Source organism: Neolamprologus multifasciatus, chromosome 16 (assembly GCF_963576455.1).
Source record: "Neolamprologus multifasciatus chromosome 16, fNeoMul1.2, whole genome shotgun sequence".
NCBI classification, from domain to species: domain Eukaryota; kingdom Metazoa; phylum Chordata; class Actinopteri; order Cichliformes; family Cichlidae; genus Neolamprologus; species Neolamprologus multifasciatus.
This window is the reverse complement of record NC_140454.1, coordinates 9,671,822-9,692,246: the sequence shown is the minus strand read 5'-3', so window position 1 is coordinate 9,692,246 and position 20,425 is coordinate 9,671,822. Positions and strand designations below refer to the sequence as shown.

At 40.4% G+C, this 20,425-nt stretch overlaps 1 protein-coding gene across 2 annotated transcripts in view; it reads left to right on the top strand.

The window, feature by feature from the left end:
- vwa8 (von Willebrand factor A domain containing 8) overlaps positions 1-20,425 on the top strand; it is an 86,750-nt gene that overhangs the window by 13,193 nt on the left and 53,132 nt on the right. For both annotated transcript variants that reach the window (XM_085135523.1, XM_085135524.1), the window contains exons 11-20: positions 1,284-1,418; positions 1,503-1,580; positions 4,162-4,322; positions 4,576-4,689; positions 14,722-14,905; positions 15,187-15,264; positions 15,580-15,695; positions 15,937-16,037; positions 18,511-18,617; positions 19,942-20,013. In XM_085135523.1, coding sequence (XP_084991649.1) covers positions 1,284-1,418; positions 1,503-1,580; positions 4,162-4,322; positions 4,576-4,689; positions 14,722-14,905; positions 15,187-15,264; positions 15,580-15,695; positions 15,937-16,037; positions 18,511-18,617; positions 19,942-20,013 — 1,146 coding nt within the window. The remainder of the gene's footprint in view (positions 1-1,283; positions 1,419-1,502; positions 1,581-4,161; positions 4,323-4,575; positions 4,690-14,721; positions 14,906-15,186; positions 15,265-15,579; positions 15,696-15,936; positions 16,038-18,510; positions 18,618-19,941; positions 20,014-20,425) is intronic.

Below are 20,425 nucleotides of genomic sequence, written 5' to 3'. Positions count from 1 at the left end.
TAAATTCGCTAGCCTTACGTACTTATTTCACAGTTTTTTTTCTTAAGATACTGTGTAATTTTTCTGTGCTAGCTGGAGTCGTGAGTCGTTTACAATAGTCACAGTTAGTCATTATTGATATTTATGATTAGCAGACTCATTTACTAAGCAACTGTTAGCTAGCGTTTCTCACGTTTCACAATGTGAGAGTCACTGAAGCGTTGCATTGACGGGTTAGATTTTGCAGAAAACCCATCCTGCATTTTTCAGATAAAAGTCACTCTATTAAATTTCCATTAGTCCATTCGAACGTTAACAATAAAAAGCATTTAATGTAAAAAAAAATGCATAAAGCAAATCTATAGTGTAATCAATCCTAATGAGTGCAAGCATTAGGCTTCATTATGAATCAAAAAACATGCAGAGTGATTAAGTGATCCTTTTATAGAGATGCCCATTATCACGTTGCAGACCACACACGGACAGACAGGCAGACACACTGTATCAGTAGCTTGACCATCTTATCTCTCACTGACACTCTGTAGCTGAATGTAAATTTTGTTAAGGCAACATCTTTATCAGTCATTAATTTTTCATGTTAGATAAAAAAAAAAAGCAGCAGTGTGTGTGAATGTTACTGCATAGTGTTTGGAAAAACAGACATCCTTTCAGACTACTAAAATAGTGGTGTGGATCATCCAGGTAAACAAATGATATCACTCTGGTTAACTCTTTGAGGCTGCACTTTCTTCATGTGTGGCAGGAACTGTGTTGGCTTCTAATATGTAGTGTTTTTTTTTTTTTGCTTGTTTAACGCAGAGTTCTTAAAAAACAATGATTTTTTTCCCAGCTGTTCGGCAGTGAATCTGTGAATCAGGGGTTTGTTTAGGGCAGTGGTTCTTAATCCGTGGGGCACAGAGCCACTCCAGGTGATGTCTGGATGACCGCGGTGGAATGACCCAAGTCTGGGGGCAGCAAAATATCGATATAAACTATCACACACATACCGCTCTCACCCACTGAGGGAGTGGTATGTGTGTTTTTTCTAGTTTTTGTACTAAGTTAATAAGGGGAAACATCCTTAATATGCACACAGTGCAAAGCTCTGCACACCAGCTGTGCAAACTTGTTTGTGAGGGGTAGCCAGTCATAAGAAAGTAACCATAAAGGGAGCTAAACATGTTTTTTACTTTCTTTTTAACTTTTTTTTTCTTCCCACACAGGGTAAAATGTCACACTTCACCAGATGCTGCTGCTGTTGTTTGCCTCCTTCATGCTTGTTTCTCCTGTTTATGAAACTTCAGGTTCCAGCAGGCGTTAAGGAGCCACATCCACCCAAAAGCAGTCCCACCTACATTCATACACCAAGCCACTCCCAGTTGTTGGCCGAGATGATACAGTCGCACATGGTTAAGGACATATGTCTGATAGGACCTAAGGTGGCTAACACTTGATATACATATACACATACAATGCACATAGTGAATCTGATTTTAATAACGAATACCTTCTTTTATTTCTAGGGTTGCGGCAAGTCGGTGATTGCCAGAGAGTTTGCTGAGATGCTGGGTTACAGCATGGAGCCTGTCATGCTCTACCAGGTAAAAATGTCTTTAAAAACATCTTTAAAATGTTCAAAAATATGATTTTTTCTGAGGTTTTGAGTTGTCTGCAGAGCATGAGGGGAAGTACGAATATAACTACCAAACATTTGCGTCACAGACCCCGAATAATTAATGCCACAGTCATATCTTTCACCATCTGTCATCCTTTTGACCTACATTGTAAAAGATTTTGCAGTATTTCTTTTTACAGATACTTCTGTGCGTCATGTATATATCTGTCTTAGTTTGCAAATTAAAGCAGCATCACTTAGGCCAGGGGTGTCAAACTCAAATACACAGTGGGCCAAAATTCAAAACTGGAACAAAGTTGCGGGCTAACATTAATATTTATTGAAGAAAAATCTTCCTCCAGATATAAGAATGAATCTTTTCTTATGGACTCAAATAAGTTTTGCTGGAAAACTGAATATGGAACAAGCAAAGCTTAATACTAAATAATATATATATTAGCTGTATAATACCAGTAGGCCAGCTCTAATAGTAATTTGGTATGGCTTCGCGGGCCAAATGTAATTAGGCCAAATTTGGCCCGCGGGCCAGAGTTTGACACCTATGACTTAGGCGGTAAATATATGCTAATCTAATAATGTATTTATAATGTCAGGGAAAAATATTATTATCAGTGGCTCAGATAACTCAGATATGTCATGAAGAGGGTGTAGCACTGTTCTGTCTACCTTGGGCTCCCGGCACTACATGCGAACACAGCATTTTGTTAACAACAATTTATACTCTGGCACTGATGTCCAGATGCTTCTGCACCTTGGCACAGCCCGGCATGATCGTGCACACTCAGCATGAGATTGCTTATTCATTTAACTGTTGCGTCAGTTATTTCTCTGGAATGTGTAGGCCCCAGTGTGATACTGCCATAGAGAACCCCAACCAGTAGGGTGGCGAGGCAAGCAAATGTTGCTATGAGGGTATTTTATTAAGTCTTCTTAGATTTAAGTGGCTCTGTTATGCTAATTTCCAGCTTCATATTTAAAATTTTGGACTTTACTAGATCAACTTTGCATAATTGACAGGTAAATATAATGCTTATGTATTTTATTTGGAGCTGTTTTGGCCTTCTGAGATGATGGATGGTGCCCACCCAGATCTGGACCAGGGCATCATCCCGATACCTAACCAATCAGATCAAAATCCCAGAATTTTAATGGACTTGATGCTGTTCTCTGATGAAAAAGTGCTCGTGTAAATTTTTTGAGCAGTATGTATATATGAGAGAAAATAGGGAAAAGCATAAGTTGAAGTGCATGCTCAGTTGGTTAATTTATTTCGATTTTTTTATTGCTTTTAGAATTTTGAATGAGTGTACAGTGCATTTGTGCAATATGTGTGTGTGTGGAATGTAGTCAGCTCGGTGATAGTTGTGAAGGAAGCGGGTGTGCTGCTGCTCTGTATGTATGAATGCATCATGTTGCTGCTATTCTTAGCTAGCTGAGGTCAGGGGTGACCTGTGCTGCGGGAATTGTGGAATCCTTCACCACGCAATTCATCTGGTCAACTCTGAAAACCCCATTTTTGGGAAAGCAAAGTGACATGTCAGGCTAGAGAACAGAATATAAATTGTGTCCTTCAACAAGCTGAGTGTGTGTGTGTGTGTGTGTGTGTGTGTGTGTGTGTGTGTGTGTGTGTGTTATGACGATCCTTCATCAGGATCGTCATAAAACATTTTTCAGAAAATCTTTTAAAGAGCATATGTATAGAATACCATCCTTCACATGGGCACTGTTGATGTTTTTTTTTTTGATGACATTTAAAAAAAATAATAACCTGGTTCAATAGCACCAGTTTCTCTGATTTATTATTATAAGACTTTCAGGCTTTCACTCCAGCCTGGTGATGGGGAGATATAGTATTATTATGTCCCATGTTTATCAGTGTGGCCTTACTTGTTGGAGCTCTCACTGAATGCATCACTGTCTGTTCTGTTAGATGAAAATGTGAAAATAATAGACAGGACTTGAGGGGTTTATGATGCGTAGAAATGATAAATGTCACCGGATCTAGGACAAATGACACTTCCTCTGAGTCTTTTAATGTTTGAACTTGATATTGTGACAAAATGAAGCTCTCTCATACCAGCTGCTGTTACAGCTGCACCTAATTCTCTTTAATTCAAGAAAGCAATGAGTAGTATGTTGCTGTGAAGCAGTTAGGATTGCAGTAATCACTGCCTAGAACAAATTTTGCAACTGCACTTGTCCTCCCTCGTCTACCCCCTGTCTTTACCATGACATGGCAGCGTGATAGTGAATATGACAGTCTTGCTTAACAGACAGCGTTATCTTTAAAGCAGAGATATTGCATTTGGCAGCTGGGCCAAACCATCTGGGAACAGAGTTAAAGGAGGGGAAAATGGAAAGCTGGTGTATTTGTCATCTTGTCTTCACAGTTACTAAACGCAATCACAGACAGAATCACTTCTGACTATTTTTAGATCTTTTTTGCTCTGCCAACCTGCTGTACACATCTGTCTCTGCTGTTCATTTTCCATCTCCCACTTTCTTGCCTTTATCACACACCTCCCTCCATTGTGTTTGATTCCCAGGACATGACAGTCAGGGACCTTCTCCAACAGAGGTACACGCTCCCAAATGGGGACACAGCATGGAGGCCATCTCCACTGGTCACTGCTGCCATGGAGGGCAAGCTGCTGCTTCTCGACGGCATACACAGAGTTAACTTGGGAACCTTGGCTGTACTATCCAGGTGCTTTGCCTCATTTCCTGGATGTAGCTGCTGTGATATTTTCCAAATGCTCTGTTGATACTGGGTTTTTTGTTATCTGTGCCATCTGTACTCTGTGTTCTCCTTTCAGAATGCTCCACAGCAGCTAAGGTTCTGCTTCAATGTATTTCTTATTGTTTCAGTTTCTTAATAAAGGAAGCCGGTGCTGTAAAATAACAAACAAACAAACACACACCACTCAGCTCATTTCTCAGATTTTATTTTCTGGCCCCAGGTTACTCCATGACAGGGAGATAGATCTGTATGATGGGACCAGGCTGCTGAGGTGGGACAGATACCAGACTCTAAAGGAACAACTACATTTAAGTGACCAGGAACTGCAAGAGAGGTACACACATGCATGCACACAGGTTATCACACACATTTGGGTTAATTGTACGAAAGGTGATCACACTTGGAAATGTGACAGTGTTTTTTTTTTTGTTTTTTTTTAAAGACAGTAATAAATATCACAAGTTTGACCGATGTTTGAATTCTTAAAGACAATAAAGCCATGGCAGTGCTTTCACCTCTTCTCTAACTGCACACTGGTGAAATCCTAAATCTCCACTGTCCCTTGTCTATTTCAGCTTCCAGGCTCACGCTTAAAGTGATGGAATGGAGTGATAAAATAAATAATATATTCAAGTGTAAAAGTAAAGTTGTAGTTCACCTTCTCTTAAATTTTAGATTCAAAAGCCTTCAGAGGAGCATTGTTTGTGTGGCAGCAGTCAACAAGGATGAGAAAGAATAAGCTAAAAAATGTAGCTGTAGTTTCAACAAGAGTACAAGAAGTGAGGGTACTGGCACGGGATACTTACTGAAATAACAAAAACTAGCACCTTAGTGACACAGTAACACAAACTTACTAACCTACTGAGGAAGCAGAAGAAGTACAGCTCTAGTGTTTTTTATAAATCAACAAATTTAGCCGTGTTTGCTAAGAGTGCAGGAGTTTAAGTTCCTTGTTGGAACAACTGTCTGAAACAAATGAATATCATATAAAAAATAGAATTAATAGAAAATATTAGATTTATTATTTTTGGTGGCTGATACCTGTTTTACTGCCAATCCCGTCCCCATCACTAAATGTCCTTAGCTCCTGTGTCTGCTTGATAACATATCTAATGACATCTACTCTTGGCTGACTGTGCATCCCAACTTTGTGTAACCCAACTAAACTCCAAGTGAGTAAAAACAGTTTGCACAGTTTACAGTTTTATTATAACCCAGGTTGTAAACTGAAGGTCCAGATGCATCTCTCAGGTACTGTGTCAGGTCTTGCTGTATTTTTTTCCCCCTCTCATGAGTCATATACTCCTCGTCTACTACAGTTGGATTTTTTTTCATGCCTACCACTTCTTAATTTTTGAGGATGCACTGCACACCATGCGGAAACATGCTTTGTTGGTGCAGGAATACTATTTTATGCCTGCCAACCCCTTTTTTGTAGATTCAACCAAAGAAATAGGATACATTACACACATGTATTACATACATTGTATGTTTTTTTTTAACAGGTTGCTAGTAACAAAGTGACTAAAGATATAATTTAAAATGGGTTCTGTCTTAGGTTGTCTGTTTTGTGTAGACCCAATAGTGATTTATCTCATAAGTTCAGCGCTTTTTTAAAATGCTTGAATGATTCATAGGTCAGTGTTAAGTGGTTTAGGGAAAAACAATAACAAACAAAGACATTTCTCTGTAAATGGTCAGGCACAAAGACTGAACTGAATATGATAGAAAAGGCAGCCAATGTCTTTCTTTTCAGACCACTTGACTACAAATGACTTAAGTCAGGCTCATTGTAGGCAAAATATAAAGAAATCAGGGGGAGCTCAAGACTATTGCACAGTAGTGTATTTGGAGTTTTCTTTGTTTTAAACATGTGGGAAGCAGAGAGTGAAGACAAAACATTATTCCATAAAAATTTAAAGAGAGCGAGAAGCTGATTTTTGTTGGTTTCATTGGTTTGATACTGAAACTCACTGTAGGACTTGTAATAGGTGTGTATGTTTGAGTTGTATCTCTCTTTTGGATCTCTTTCATCTAACATATTCTGAGGATAATATCACAGAGACTGTCTTACAAGGTGTTAGTGTAACCGGTGTGTTTCTGCGTTGTGTCTGACAAAGAAAGGTAAAAGAAAGAAAGCTCCTCTCCCACAGGGGAATTGTAGAAAAGGGGCTGCATTTATTTTTACATTAAACATAAAGTACGAACTTACATGGGACATATTTGACACAAGATGAAAAAAAAACACCAACACAAAATCTGACATACCTGACAAAGAAAGGTAAAAGAAAGAAAGAAAGACCTCCAAGTAAATGACTTGATTGCTCCAGCTCCTACAACCAAATACAAACAGTGGGGGAGAGGGTTAGCTCAACCCATCACAACTTCCAAGCTAGCCAGAATTATATATCATGCTAGCGTTAATGGCGCCTAAAACACATTTGTGACACACACATACTACACATTTATAGCATCTCACAAAAACAAGCACAATGATGTCAATAATTGAACTAAAATCACAATCAGAAGCATCAGGATGGATAAATATACATTATATGTGTGTTATACAGTGTCTGGAAAGAAATGACACCCACCTCTCCCACAGGGGAATTGTAGAAAAGGGGAGAGGCCAAAGGGGTACACTGTATTTATAGGGTTGCACCAAAGAAGAAGAACAATGAGGAGGGGCTCCAACTAATAATGAATATAACTACAGGCTTGGAGGTCCTAACAGTCAGGTATAAGGAACACATTTTGTGTAATTATAACAATATGTAATTTATGGCTGGGTTACATTGGTCCTTAAAATAGCCCAAAGTAAAGAAGAATGCTTGGATCTGCAGCATTTGAGAACATTTTCATAGGATCAGACACTTTTTATACACTACACATCCATTTTCTTCTTATTTACTGACTGCCTATTGTGCTTCCTAATTAACAAAACTGGTAACAACAAAAAGACAAGAGCAGTGGTACTGGGAGTGGGTTGAGTGTGACAATGTGTGTTGACAGTGACTGCTGGAAGTCAAAGGCATGAGATTAAGTTTAACCTTTGATCCTTCAATTTCCAGTTTTCAGGTATACTTATTTTTCTCCCAGTTTTCCCAACTCCGTTAAAACCTCTTTGGGGGTGGGGTGAGGGAGTGGGGGCAACAATCTTGCATATTTTACATGTGAACAACTGTTGATGGTTTTGACCCTGCATGTAACTCGTGAAGTGCCTCTGTGTGTATGTATGAGCACGCACTTTTTAAAACCCCCCACCGAAGCTGGCAGGAAGGATGTTTGTGGTGGGGTGTCTGGGCTTAAATTAACCCACTTCCACTTCTCCCACTCCTGTGGCTCAGATGAAGTGTATCCAGTAGGAAACATAGATTTGACAAAGTCAGAGAAAGAAGAAAGAACCTTCTAGTTTGTGTGTGTGTTTGTGTGTTAGGGTTGGGCGTTTGGACGAATATATCGAGCCTATCCTTGATAGTTTTTACAAGGGCGATTTATTTATTTGCCCATGAGTAAGTTTGCTAATAATGATGGAGCTAATACAACTGTTGACTAACAGAAAAAATAATAATAATAGCGCTGTTTTAACAACACCCTCTTTCATCTGCGAGCAAATGCACCCTCCTCAGAGTGCGCCCAAATGCTTGTTGATGGAGCTGCAGAAGCTGGTAATAGCCTAGCATACACAGCCAGATGGAGGACATGTACATGCTCATGCAAATTAGTTGTGTTTCAGTACTTTTCTCGCACTATACGTTTGCACAAGTATGGAACGCCAGGACTGACATAATGAATTAATTAAATACACCATTAAATAATTAATTAAATGTGGCAATAATTAATTTAATAAATATTTATGACACATTTAATTAATTATTGACACATTTAATTAATTATTGACCGTTTTAATGAATTATTTAATGATTTATTTATTTAATTCATTATGGCACTATTGTCCCCTTCATGTCTCACCTTGAAATAATTTTATCTGTCAGCCTCACCCATCAAACTAAGTGTGCGGGGTTAACGCTGCCACTGCAGCTTCTCTAACATTTGATTGGTTGCCGTGCAAAGTAAGTCACATAGGTCGATCCTAGATAATCGATTGCTTATGTGGACTTGGGGCAGCCAGGTATCCCAGAATGCATTTCAAATCACAGGCAGCAATGGTGGTGGTAGTTGTTTTAAAATACCCCGTTTTTCTGTCACAAACTACACAACTACAGCTGCGAATGTAGTGGCGTAATCTTCACATGTCTGGTCAGGTTGTCAACATAGAACATGTTTACAAAAGTGCTAAGGTGTTTTCAGAGATGTCACTAGCTCTGCTAACAGTCAGCTGACAGAGTGTACCAAGCTCACAGCCCCGGTGTTCCAGTTTAACTGTTTATTTTGGTTTTTTTTAGCTTGTTTGTTTTTTGGGGAAAGGGGGGGGGGGGGTTACGTTAACCAGTTTGTTTACATATTCCACTCTCCATGTTCCACATGTTGCATTCGCAGATTCTCATTTGCACCCAACGATCGTCTCTTTCGACCTGGTCTTGTGTCTCTGTGCTTCTGTAAAATAAAGAACGAGCTGACATTTTTCTCACGACACCAGCGATCAGCTCAACAGGCTCTCAGTTTACCTGCATGCATCCTCCTCCTCACTTGTCAGCTGTTTAACACCTGCTGCTAATTCAAGAAACACGCCCACATTACCTGGTGATAGTCACAGTTTAACTGGGAAGCCGGTGCTCGATTTAACACAATGTCAGCGCATTTTTCTGCACAAGATAAGTAAATATTGTTTTTTCCCAAGTGCAGAACTGCTGGAGCTTGTTTCCCAACAGAGCACTTTATTGGCGAACTCACTTTATTAGCAGCTTATGTCCAATCACCGGCACACAGCTTTGAAACCTCACCTGAGTTTTAGCACTCAGTGGTCCAGTGTTTAACTGGACTTAATTCACTCAGGTTTTGTTTGTTGGGTCACGTTTACTTTGCTGTTTTATTTACAACTGAGCAAATCGGTTTGGTTTCGACTGAGAAAATTGTAAGGCGGTGGAAGGAATACTTCGAGGACCTCCTTAATCCCACTGACACGTCTTCCGAGGAGGAAGCAGAGTCTGGGGATGAGGGGAATGACCCCCCAATTTCCGGAGGCGAGGTCACTGGGGCAGTTAAACAACTCCTTGATGGCAGAGCCCCTGGTGTTGATGAGGTCCGCCCCAAGTTCCTGAAGGCTCTGGACGTTGTAGGGCTGTCCTGGTTGACATGCCTCTACAATGTTGCGTGGAGATCAGGGGCAGTACCCCTGGACTGGCAGACCGGGGTGGTGGTCCCCATCTTTAAGAAGGGGGACCGGAGGGTGTGTTCCAACTACAGGGGGATCACACTCCTCATCCTCCCTGGGAAAGTCTATGCTAGGGTGCTGGAAAGGAGAGTTCGTCCGCTAGTCGAACCTCAGATACAGGAGGAACAATGCGGTTTTCGTCCTGGTCGTGTAACACTGGACCAGCTCTTTATCCTCTCAAGGATACTTGAGGGTGCATGGGAGTTTGCCCAACCAGTCTACATGTGTTTTGTGGACTTGGAGAAGGCATTCGACCGTGTCCCTCGGGGTTTCCTGTGGGAGGTGCTGCGGAAGTATGGGGTGTTTGGCCCATTGCTACGGGCCATTCAATCCCTATACAACCGTTGCAAGAGCTTGGTTCGCATTGCCGGCATTAAGTTGGACTCGTTCCCGGTGGGAGATGGGCTCCGCCAGGGTTGCCCTTTGTCACCGATTCTGTTCATAATTTTTATGGACAGGATTTCTAGGCGCAGCCAAGTGGCGGAGGGCTTTCACTTTGGTACCTCAGAATCTCATCTCTGCCTTTCGCGGATGATGTGGTTCTGTTGGCTTCATCGGGTGATGGCCTCCAGCTCGCACTGGAACGGTTCGCAGCCGAGTGTGAAGCAGCGGAATGAGGATCAGCACCTCCAAATCTGAGGCCATGGTGTTCAGACGGAAAAGGGTGGAGTGCAGTCGGCTAAAAACTGTCCAAAGGTAGATCAGCAGAGCTTAGCTTGTCTCAGTTCAGTTAGTTCCTCCTGCTCTTACCAAATCACTTCCTTTCCAAAAACTGCTGCTGATCTATTGTGGTTCAATAGAGGGCAGTGAAAATTTCAGGCATTTATTTTTAATCATTTTTTTTTATATTCTTGATCAAACTGACTTCAGACTGAGGCCTACGTTTTGTTTTGTTTTGGCCATGGGAATAATATGAGAATTCTTTCTTTTTATATCAGTCACATAAAATTAATCTAAGATGTGCTTTAACAAAGCTGTTACATTGTCTAAATATGTAGAAGAGGTGAAAATATGACATTATAAAAGGAGATGTGTAAAAACTCCTCTTTAAACTAGAAAAAGTTGCATTTCCTGCGAAAATGCAGTGTGAATGCCGTGTAGTGGAATCTGAAAACAGCAGAAGAAGGAGAACTATGTGCTGAAAACACTGTGTAGGAGCTGAACTCTTTGCTGAAAACTGCTTTATGTGAAAGATTACACTGAAGAGTGTCAAGAAAGCAGGGTGAGTGCGAGGAGGGAAGATGTGCGGCAAAAGCCACAGGTAGGATTTGAACCTGCGCCACCTGGTCTCAAGGCGGTTGCTCATCTCATTGAGCCAATTTGGTTTTCAGGTGACTGAACAGGATAAAGAAACTGAAAATTGTGCTGAAAAGAGGTGAAGAACCTGAAAATTGTGCTGAAAAGAGGTGAAGAACCTGAAAATTCTGCTGAAAAGGGGTAAAGAAGCAGAAGTTTCTACTGAAAAGGGGTAAAGAAGCAGAACTTTGCGCTGAAAAGAGGTGAATCAGCAGAATTTCTGCTGAAAAGAGGAAGAGAAGCTGAGGTTTCTGCTGAAAAAAGAATCCGGAATTTGTGCTGAAAAGGGGTGAAGAAGCTGAAATTTGTGTTGAAAAGAGTTTAAAAAGTTGAACTGTTAAATGAAAAAAGTGTTGCCATAAGCGAGATTTGAACCCGGGCCTCCCGCTCTGAGAACGGCTGCTCATCTCACAGAGCTAAAACATGGCTCAGCCCGGCAAGCTAAACTGGTGATCAAAAAAGCTTAATATTTTAAAAAGTATAAACGTTATGAGCACCAAAAGACATAGCAGGAATTAGCAGAAGGAGCTGAACAGTCTTTAAATTTGAATGGTGAAAATTGGATAAAAACTGAGGGACTAGTTAACCAGCAAAGGTCGGAGCAACTAGAACTAGAAAAAGTTGCATTTCCTGCGAAAATGCAGTGTGAATGCTGTGTAGTGGAATCTGCTGAAATCAGCTGAAAAGCAGAATTATCTGCTGAAAAGAGGTGTAGAAGCAGAAGTGCTTGCTGAAGATGGCTGTATGTGAAAGGGTACACTGAAGAGTGTCAAGAAAGTAGAGTGCATGCAAGCGGCGAAGATGTATGGCAACCGTCACAGGAAGGATTCGAACATTAGCCACCGGGTCTCACAGTAGCTGCTCAACCCACAGAGCCAAACCAGTTCTGGTCCCAAAGAAAGATATGATGAGAGAAAAAATGTGCACTGTGGAGCAGAAACTTAAATTTGCTGAAAAGAGGTGAAGAAGCAGAACTTTGTGCTGAACAGAGGTGAAGAAACTGAAATTTGTGCAGAATAGAGTTGAAGAGGCTGAAATTTGTGCTGAAAAGAGGTGAAAATGCTGAATGTTCAGCAAAAAAGAGATAAGGAACCTGAAAACTGTGCTAAATATATTTGAATATTTAGCTACTGAAATAAATGAACCAAACAAAGTTTTATTTCTAAACATATATAGACCACCAAAATCTAATACAAACTTTTTTAATGATTTCAATGACCTTTTGCTCTGCAATATGTCTACACTATGACCAGATAGCAATTGTGGGAGATTTTAAAATTCATACTGACAAGCCTCAAGATAGCAGAACAAAAGCATTAAATTATGTCCTCCATAACTTTGATCTAATCCAGCACATTAGTGAGCCAACGCATAATCGAGGACACACTTTGGACCTACGTATTAGCAAAGATCTAAATATCTCTAACATTGCCGTTACTGATATTGCATTATCTGATCATTTCTGCATTTCATTTGATAGCAACATCATAGCCAATATACCTAATCAGAGTAAGATCACTGTTAAAAAAAAAAAACACTTCCTTAAAGAAAACTCAGCTGAATATTTTAAACTGATGTACACTTCCACCTTGTTTAAATCACCAACATCCACCAACACACATTCAGTAAACAAACTGACAGATGATTTTCTATCCAAAATCTTAGACATGATGGATAAGATTGCACCATTCAAGGTTAAAACTGTCTCTAGTAAAAAGAAGTCTCAGTGGAGAAGTGATCCACTGGTATGTAATGAAAAAAGAGAGTGCCGGCGTGCTGAGAGAAAATGGCGGAAAACTCGACTCCAGGTTCACTACGAGATATATAAAGAGAGGCTGAATAAGTATCAACTATCCCTGAAGGATGCAAGGGAGTAATTTTTCTCTGAGATTATTCATAGAAACAACAATAATGCTAGGACATTATTTGCTACAGTGGAGAGATTAACTCCTCCTCCAGTGGCAATAGCCCCTGAACTAAGCTCCACCAGGGCCTGCAATGAATTTGCCAGCTTCTTTATTGAAAAGATCTTGAAAATCAGAAGATCGATTGGCACATTAGTTTCAACCCCAATACCCACGTTAAGCCCAATTAGCACTTATGCAGAGAAAATGACTCACTTTCAAACAATAAATCAATCAAGCCTCGACAAAATTATTGAGAATCTAAGCTCTGCCACCTGGTGCTTGGATATATTATTATATAGTATTATTTCTTAAAAAGGTCCTCCCAGCCATCAGGGAGGATCTGATCTGAATAGTTAACGCATCCCTCCTATCAGGTGTCTTTCCCAAAGCCTTAAAAATAGCAGTTATCAAACCAATATTAAAGAAAAAGAACCTAGACAGCACATTAATGCAAAACTACAGACCAATCTCTAATCTTCCATTTATCGGTAAAATTATTGAAAAAGCTGTTTTCCAGCAGTTTCTCACAATGAACAGTCGCTTTGATATTTATCAGTCTGGTTTTCGTAGGCACCACAGCACCGAGACAGCCCTTGTCAACGTGTTTAATGGCACCCGTATAAATACTGACTGTGGGAAATCCACAGTATTGGTACTACTGGACCTTAGCGCGGCGTTTGACACGGTTGATCATGATATATTACTGGAACGTCTAGAGAGCTGGGCCGGACTTTCTGGTACAGCACTCGACTGGTTCAAGTCCTACCTTAAGAACAGGAACTTCTATGTGTCAATTAGCCAATTTTCATCACAAAATATAGAAATCACATGCGGGGTCCCTCAGGGTTCCATCCTAGGGCCCCTCTTATTTAGCATTTACATGTTAAGCCAGATTATAACCTCCAATAATATTAACTACCACAATTATGCAGACGATACTCAACTTTATATCTCAATGTCACTAGGTGATATTGAACCTATCCAAACTCTTAATAAATGCATTGAGCAAATTAATAATTGGATGTCTCATAATTTCCTTCAACTGAACAATAACAAAACTGAAGTACTTATCTTTGGACCCAAAAAAGATTGATTAAATATCAGTAATCAGCTCAAACTGGTCCAACTAGAAACTACCAATCAGGCCAGAAATTTAGGTGTAATAATGGTGATCACACTGATAATGTGGTCCCTTTAACCAAAATTGGCCCAAAAATTGAATAAAAAGCTTAATATCTCAAAAAGTATAAACGTTATTAGCACGAAAAGATATAGGTGGCAGAAGGAGCAGAACAGTATAAAGTTTAAATGGTGGAAATCGGTTAAAAACTGAGGGAGTAGTTAACCAGCAAAGGTCTGAGCAACTAGAATAAGGTAGAATAACGTTTAAAGAGAACCAGGATCTCACGGCATTTACACAATTAAATGTTTCATACTCACTACATTATACAACCAAACAGAGGGAGTACAGCAGATAGTGGAGTGTGTTTTTATGCATAAAATATCTTCCCACACATTCATCCAGTGACTTGGATGATGGTTAGCGCCCACTTTGCCCACAGTAGTGTAAATATATCCTGCCGCAGCATGGGTGTCTCCGTGGTTTGATAGAAATGGACATTGCTGTCCTCTTGAATCAGATGATTTCATGGGCAGCTGTCAAAAGTCATGCTCTTAACCCTGAGCTCGATTGGCTAGGACACACACATGCAAACGGATACATCCGTGAGCAACACTGTGTGCACCTATGTTCCACATCGACTTGAACAGATGTTCAACTTGTGTGCCAGCGTGATCCACGTGTGTGTTTATTTTTGTGTCTTTTTAGATCCGTTTTCCCCATTCATCCATCGTTCAGAGTGCTGGCCCTAGCAGAACCCCCTGTCGTGGGGAGTGCAGGCAGCAACAGCAGAGCTCAGCAGTGGTTGAGCCCCGAGGTGCTCACTATGTTCCTTTACCACAATGTCATGCCGCTGGCCAAAGAAGAGGAGATGGGCCTCATACAGGGACTGGTGAGACATACAAATACTGAGACCTACTAAAAATCTTGGATGGGTTTCAATCTCAGTAACCTTGACCTTGGTCAGTGGTCAAGTTTTGTTAAAATCCTTTGAATTTGATAACTGGAAAACAAGGCGACGTAGGATTTTGAAATTGATCCCATACATGTGTCTCTAGGAGGCTGAAGGGTAGCACTGGTGTTTGCCAGTATTTTTCTAACTGGAAGACAACGCTTCTGTTTCCACTCTCATCATAAGTCCTTCTTGGCTTCTTTTTCTTGTTTTGTTTTTAGGCTCCTAATGTACCGATGGAAGGAGCAGAGCAGCTACTGCACCTCGCACACAGTCTCCGCAAGACAAATGACCCCACAGTAAGTGTGTGTGCTTTACATATGGCAGCAGTTTCAAATGGTGGGCGGGACATGAACATTATTACTGCATTATTACAACAGAATTTTGGGTTTACTTCACCAGACCTAGCATGTGACAAACTACAGATACAGGTACATGGTAGTGGAGTTTTGAGAAACCCCCCAAAATACAGGTGTTGTTCTCGTTCCAGGTTGTGTAAATGGATGTCAGAAGTGTACAGTCCAACAGTCTCGTGTCAGATTGCAGATATTTTTTTGTGCAGATATAAAGGTAGAGATGTTTGGAGGCTACTCATGTATGGTGTCTGTTGCTAGGCACAGTCTCTGGCCTCGTCTCTCTCCACTAGACAGCTGCTAAGGATCTGTCGCCGTCTCTCTCGGCACCCTGAGGAGAGCATCACTCACGCAGTTAATAAGGCTTGTCTCTCCAGGTACACACTCTCTTTCTCTTTCTCTCTCTCTCACACACCCACACACACACACACACACACACACACACACACACACACACACACAAGCTGTCCAGGGTAGACCCCACATCTCACTCTGTGATGGCTGGGTTAGGTTTCAGCAATATGGATAGACAGAAATTAATGTTAATATTTGATTTGTGTGTCATAAAAACAAGGCAACTGTGTGGGTTTTTATTTTGTGTGTATGTGTGTGTTTTAGATTCCTGCCCAGCCTGGCCCGTTCCTCTCTTCAAAAAAACCTCATGAACTGCTCCATACAGGATGCAACAGACCCCGCTGATCGCTCTCTTGATTATCCCTGTGAGTTCCAGTCACTTAGAACAATTAGATTTAAAATGGTATATTATGCGAAATTGTGTGTTATGTGTTGTTGACATAACACAGGCTCATCCCTTTAGTTAGGTGCCTTTTTTTGTTCTTGAATGATTCATAGAGGACCGTTATGATTGTGACTCAAGACTTCTGCACAGCACTGTTTACCAGCAGAAGCACAAATCAGTTTACATACAGCAATAACTTCTTTATTGTACCAATATTACGGAACATAGGTTAATAACTGAAGATTGAACTGTAACCCCCCTCCAAAGGAAACCTCAATCGCTTATTCTACAGAAATGGAACAATGCACGATAAATGACAAATAACTTGTAAAGCTGGTAGCCGGAAAGTTTTGTCTCTTAGCATTCATTCTGAACTTGTGATCTGTTTCCTTGTAAAGAATAAATGTTGACATCTACTGTGTAGACATACTGGTAGCACAGGCACATGTATTATTTAAAAGATGGAAAGCAGGATTCAGCTGGCCTCAAAGAAAACAAACAGCTCAACCCAAAATAATCTTGTCTTCTGACTCACAAGCACCTCTCAGCATTGTCAAAAATCAGGTTTGACTCTCTCATTTGACTCATGCATGCAATTATTCTGGTTACAGGTAAAATGGATGTTTTCCAAAGCACTAATAATTTGAACAGTGGATCACTTGAGTGTGTGATTAGTGTTCAGTGTGAGTTTAGAGGTGGCATGTGAGAGCTAGGAGCACCACTCATGTAAACCAGTGAGTGGGATTATTATGACTAAAAAGCTGGTGACAAAATGCTCAGTGACAAAGCAGCTAATGATGCTATTGGTAGGTAAGATCAAAACATAAAATAAAAGGATGCTGTGGAACTCCATGGATTATTTTTCTTTGTATTACATGTCACAATCCAGGATATTTACTACTGGGTTACTAATATTGGTACATGATTCTTGATGCTCATTTAATGCCAAAACAAAATGATTCTTCCATGTTTTTAACCTCCTTTGTCAAAAAAGTCGTTTGAATCCACTAACTTGGTGGTGGCATGTTGTTTACTTAAAATGTTGGCACAATGCTTTGTTAGCAGGAAATGTTGTGTTGGTTCCTTAGTAGCTTGCTAATGTCACTATGAGGTATCACATTCATTAGATTATGCTCAGTTAAGCATTGCTATATTAGCTACTGCAAATATTGTAACTGATGGGGCAAAGCTGATTTTAACCAGGCAAAGCCAGCTGTCTCATACAAAGTGCCAATGTGTATTTCAGGATAACATAAGAAGGCTAATTCTGTGGATGTTGTTGAATGTTGAATTGAAACTCATCCACCTGGAATTCTTAATGAAACTGTAATTCCATGCTTTTAGCTGCTTCATGAAATTTGAGGTATTTTCTCCTTTGCTTTGAAATTAGCAACCTTACCATTCTTTGTGTATAGCCCTTTTGCCTTTCTTAAAGCATGGGCAGAGATATTGCAGTAGCAGCATTAGTTACCATCTTCTGCCTGCAGTTTCCCCTGTGCTTTTGGGTGTATTGCTCCTTCTTCAGCATTTAAGGACACTAGTATGCTGTCCCTGTCAGTTCTGAGAGAACTGCAGCTTCAATACACGTGCTGCCTGCAGTACAGGCAAGGTACCTAAACAAAAACAAAAAAGCAATAGAAATGTAACGTTTCTGAATTTTTGCCAACTACACTGATACATCTTCTAGACATGAATGACAGTATCAGATTTCTGATATGCATTATTCATCCACATTGTTATGAATGTTGACAGTTCTTCTTTTCCACTGGAAGAATATTTCTTGTTAGCTTTGATAGTCGTGCATCAGCACAATCTGACATCACACCAACTTTGTACTCAGCAGCAGCAGGTTAAAGTGTCCAATGTTATATTTTCATCAAAGACTGTACTTAAAAGATAGACCTAGCCACCATGGCGTCATAGGTTTCTGGAGCGTTAGACTTGGATTTTATTTTATTTTTGAGCCAGAAGTGAGAATATTTGTACAAGATGGTGAAGTCCTAAGGTGTCCGCTAATAATAACATTTTACTCACCAAAGATAAAGCACAAACTTGGCTGTACCACACAGCACGCCCGATTATTATTTAGACAATTCGATTAAACAGCTCCAGAAAGCACCAGTACTGAAAACACGCCCTCCTCTCTTTTTTAATAACAGCATAATAAAACTGTCAATTCTTTTTTTGGTGTCCCACCCCAATATTTTTAGTGGCTCCCATATGGCCACCCCTATAATTAAAAAATTCTGGAGGCGCCCCTCACATGCGTTTCTGTCATGTCCAGAAAGGTTTGGGCATGGGCTGCATGTGAGAAAATGCAGTTTTATTGCAGTTTGTATGGTCAAATCACTGCATCTCAAAGTCTGAGTTGGGGTAAAAGGAACCATTCCCAGCATTAGTCAGTCTAAATGAAGAAGCCCATGTTTATGGCCCACATTGCTGTATTTCTACAGGTATGGTAAAGAACGGTGTGTTGACCATTGGGAGTGTCTCCGCTCCCATATACAATGCTGACCAGAAAATGAAGGTTCCTGACGTGCTCTTCTATGATAATCCCCAGGTAAGCATGCACTTCACAACCATCAGTATTTTATGTCTTATTCTAAAGCAAATGTGTAGCTGTGAGAGGGCTGGAAAAGACTTTTTTCAGTCTCAGCACATGACCCAGATTTGATCAGTAAAGCGTAATCTGAATTTCAATTGCTCTTTTTTTTTCCCCCTCAAACTGAGAAAGCTTAGCTCTGCAGATTCACCACCACCCAGTTCAGGCAATCATACACCAATGAAAACACAGCTCTGTCCCTTGTGTCCCTTGTTGTCATCGTTATTATACCTGCCTTTGTCAGATTAAAGTTTTCATTGTGTAAGGATTTTGCTTTTAGTTCCGGTATTAGCTGATATTTCCTCTGGCCATGCTCTTTCTCATCTGTGTTGGACCCTTATCAGATAGTTTTAGAGATGCTAATCTGGCCTGGCAGTAACATCAGCCCCAATACACTGTTAGCGACCTCTGATTGGTTGGTATTGGGGGGTTTTATGGTATAATAAAATTCTTCTCTGTCTGTGTCGTGGTGTGTACGCCAGGCATGATTACTGCTGAATGTTTGGTGTGATACACATTGAATTTTGGTGTTTAAATAGGATTTTAAAAAAATTAAAAAAGCGTCCTCCTGATGGACTTTGTGTTGTTCAGTTTTTAAAATGTTCAGTTGCCAAAAATACAAAAGTCACATCGGCTTCAGGGTACATGCTGTGGGTGTGAAAATGGGCAGAACTCCAAGTGCTTATCTTTCTTTTCAGATTCTTCACAGTCCTACTTTTGTTGCTCTGCGCTGATTGATGCTGAGTGGTAACAAATATCACAACTCAAGCAGCTGAATCTGAATCAAATCTTTAAATGCAGCAGTTCCATAAATTTTGCCTTTGGTATCCTGTTCACAGATCGCTTTCCTCAGCGGATAAATCAATAGGTTTTTGTTTGGTTTAATGCTAGTGTCTTGTGCCTAATCCTTGCCTTATTGGTGACATTAATTGCAGTATATCCAAAGAACAACCAGCCATGGTAATGATACTGTGACATCCTCTGGCAACACTGATGATTTATCTCTTTCTTCATGTCCCCATTTTGCGCTTTTTCCTCTGCCTGCCCGTGTTTTAGTCCGAAATAAAAAAGGTGGAAGAGGTTGAGAAAGGATGGAAGCAATGAGGATGACCTACTTTATGAATGACCTGTTTTCTGAGCAAACTTTGTTGTTTTTAATACATTTTAAGCTGATTTATTCTCAACTGTAAGCAGTATTGCTCTTTGCAACATCCATCTGGGTTAAATTACAATCTGAGCTACTTGTTCAGCTGAATATGTGTTTGCTTAAATATCTCTGCAGCACATGATGGTGATGGAGGACATGCTGAAAGATTTTCTGTTAGGAGAGCACCTCCTCTTAGTGGGAAACCAGGTGAGTGATGTTTGAAAGCGTATTAATTTCACCATATTGTAATTTCCTCTGCCCACAGAAAAGAACCCTGGGAAATCTTTGGTTCATTTATGGTCAGGATTACAAGCCCACTTTTTGTCATGTAAAATAAACAGAGGTCAGATCTGTGTTTGCAGACCATGGTTTTGTCTCATTTCTGCAGTAGTGGATTTTAGTGAAGTGACCCATGTCAGCTCTGTTCGAGCATGGAGGGAAGAGTTACGAAATAGACTCCCTGCGTCCTCATGTCACCCTCCAACCCTGCGCAGTCACATTTCACATAAGGCATAAGTAGCATAAGGACACATGTAGCAACTCCTCGGGGGACACTCTGTGCCCCCAGCGTTGTCCAACTAGGCAGGGTTAAAGGGAGGATAGATGAGGATGGATGACT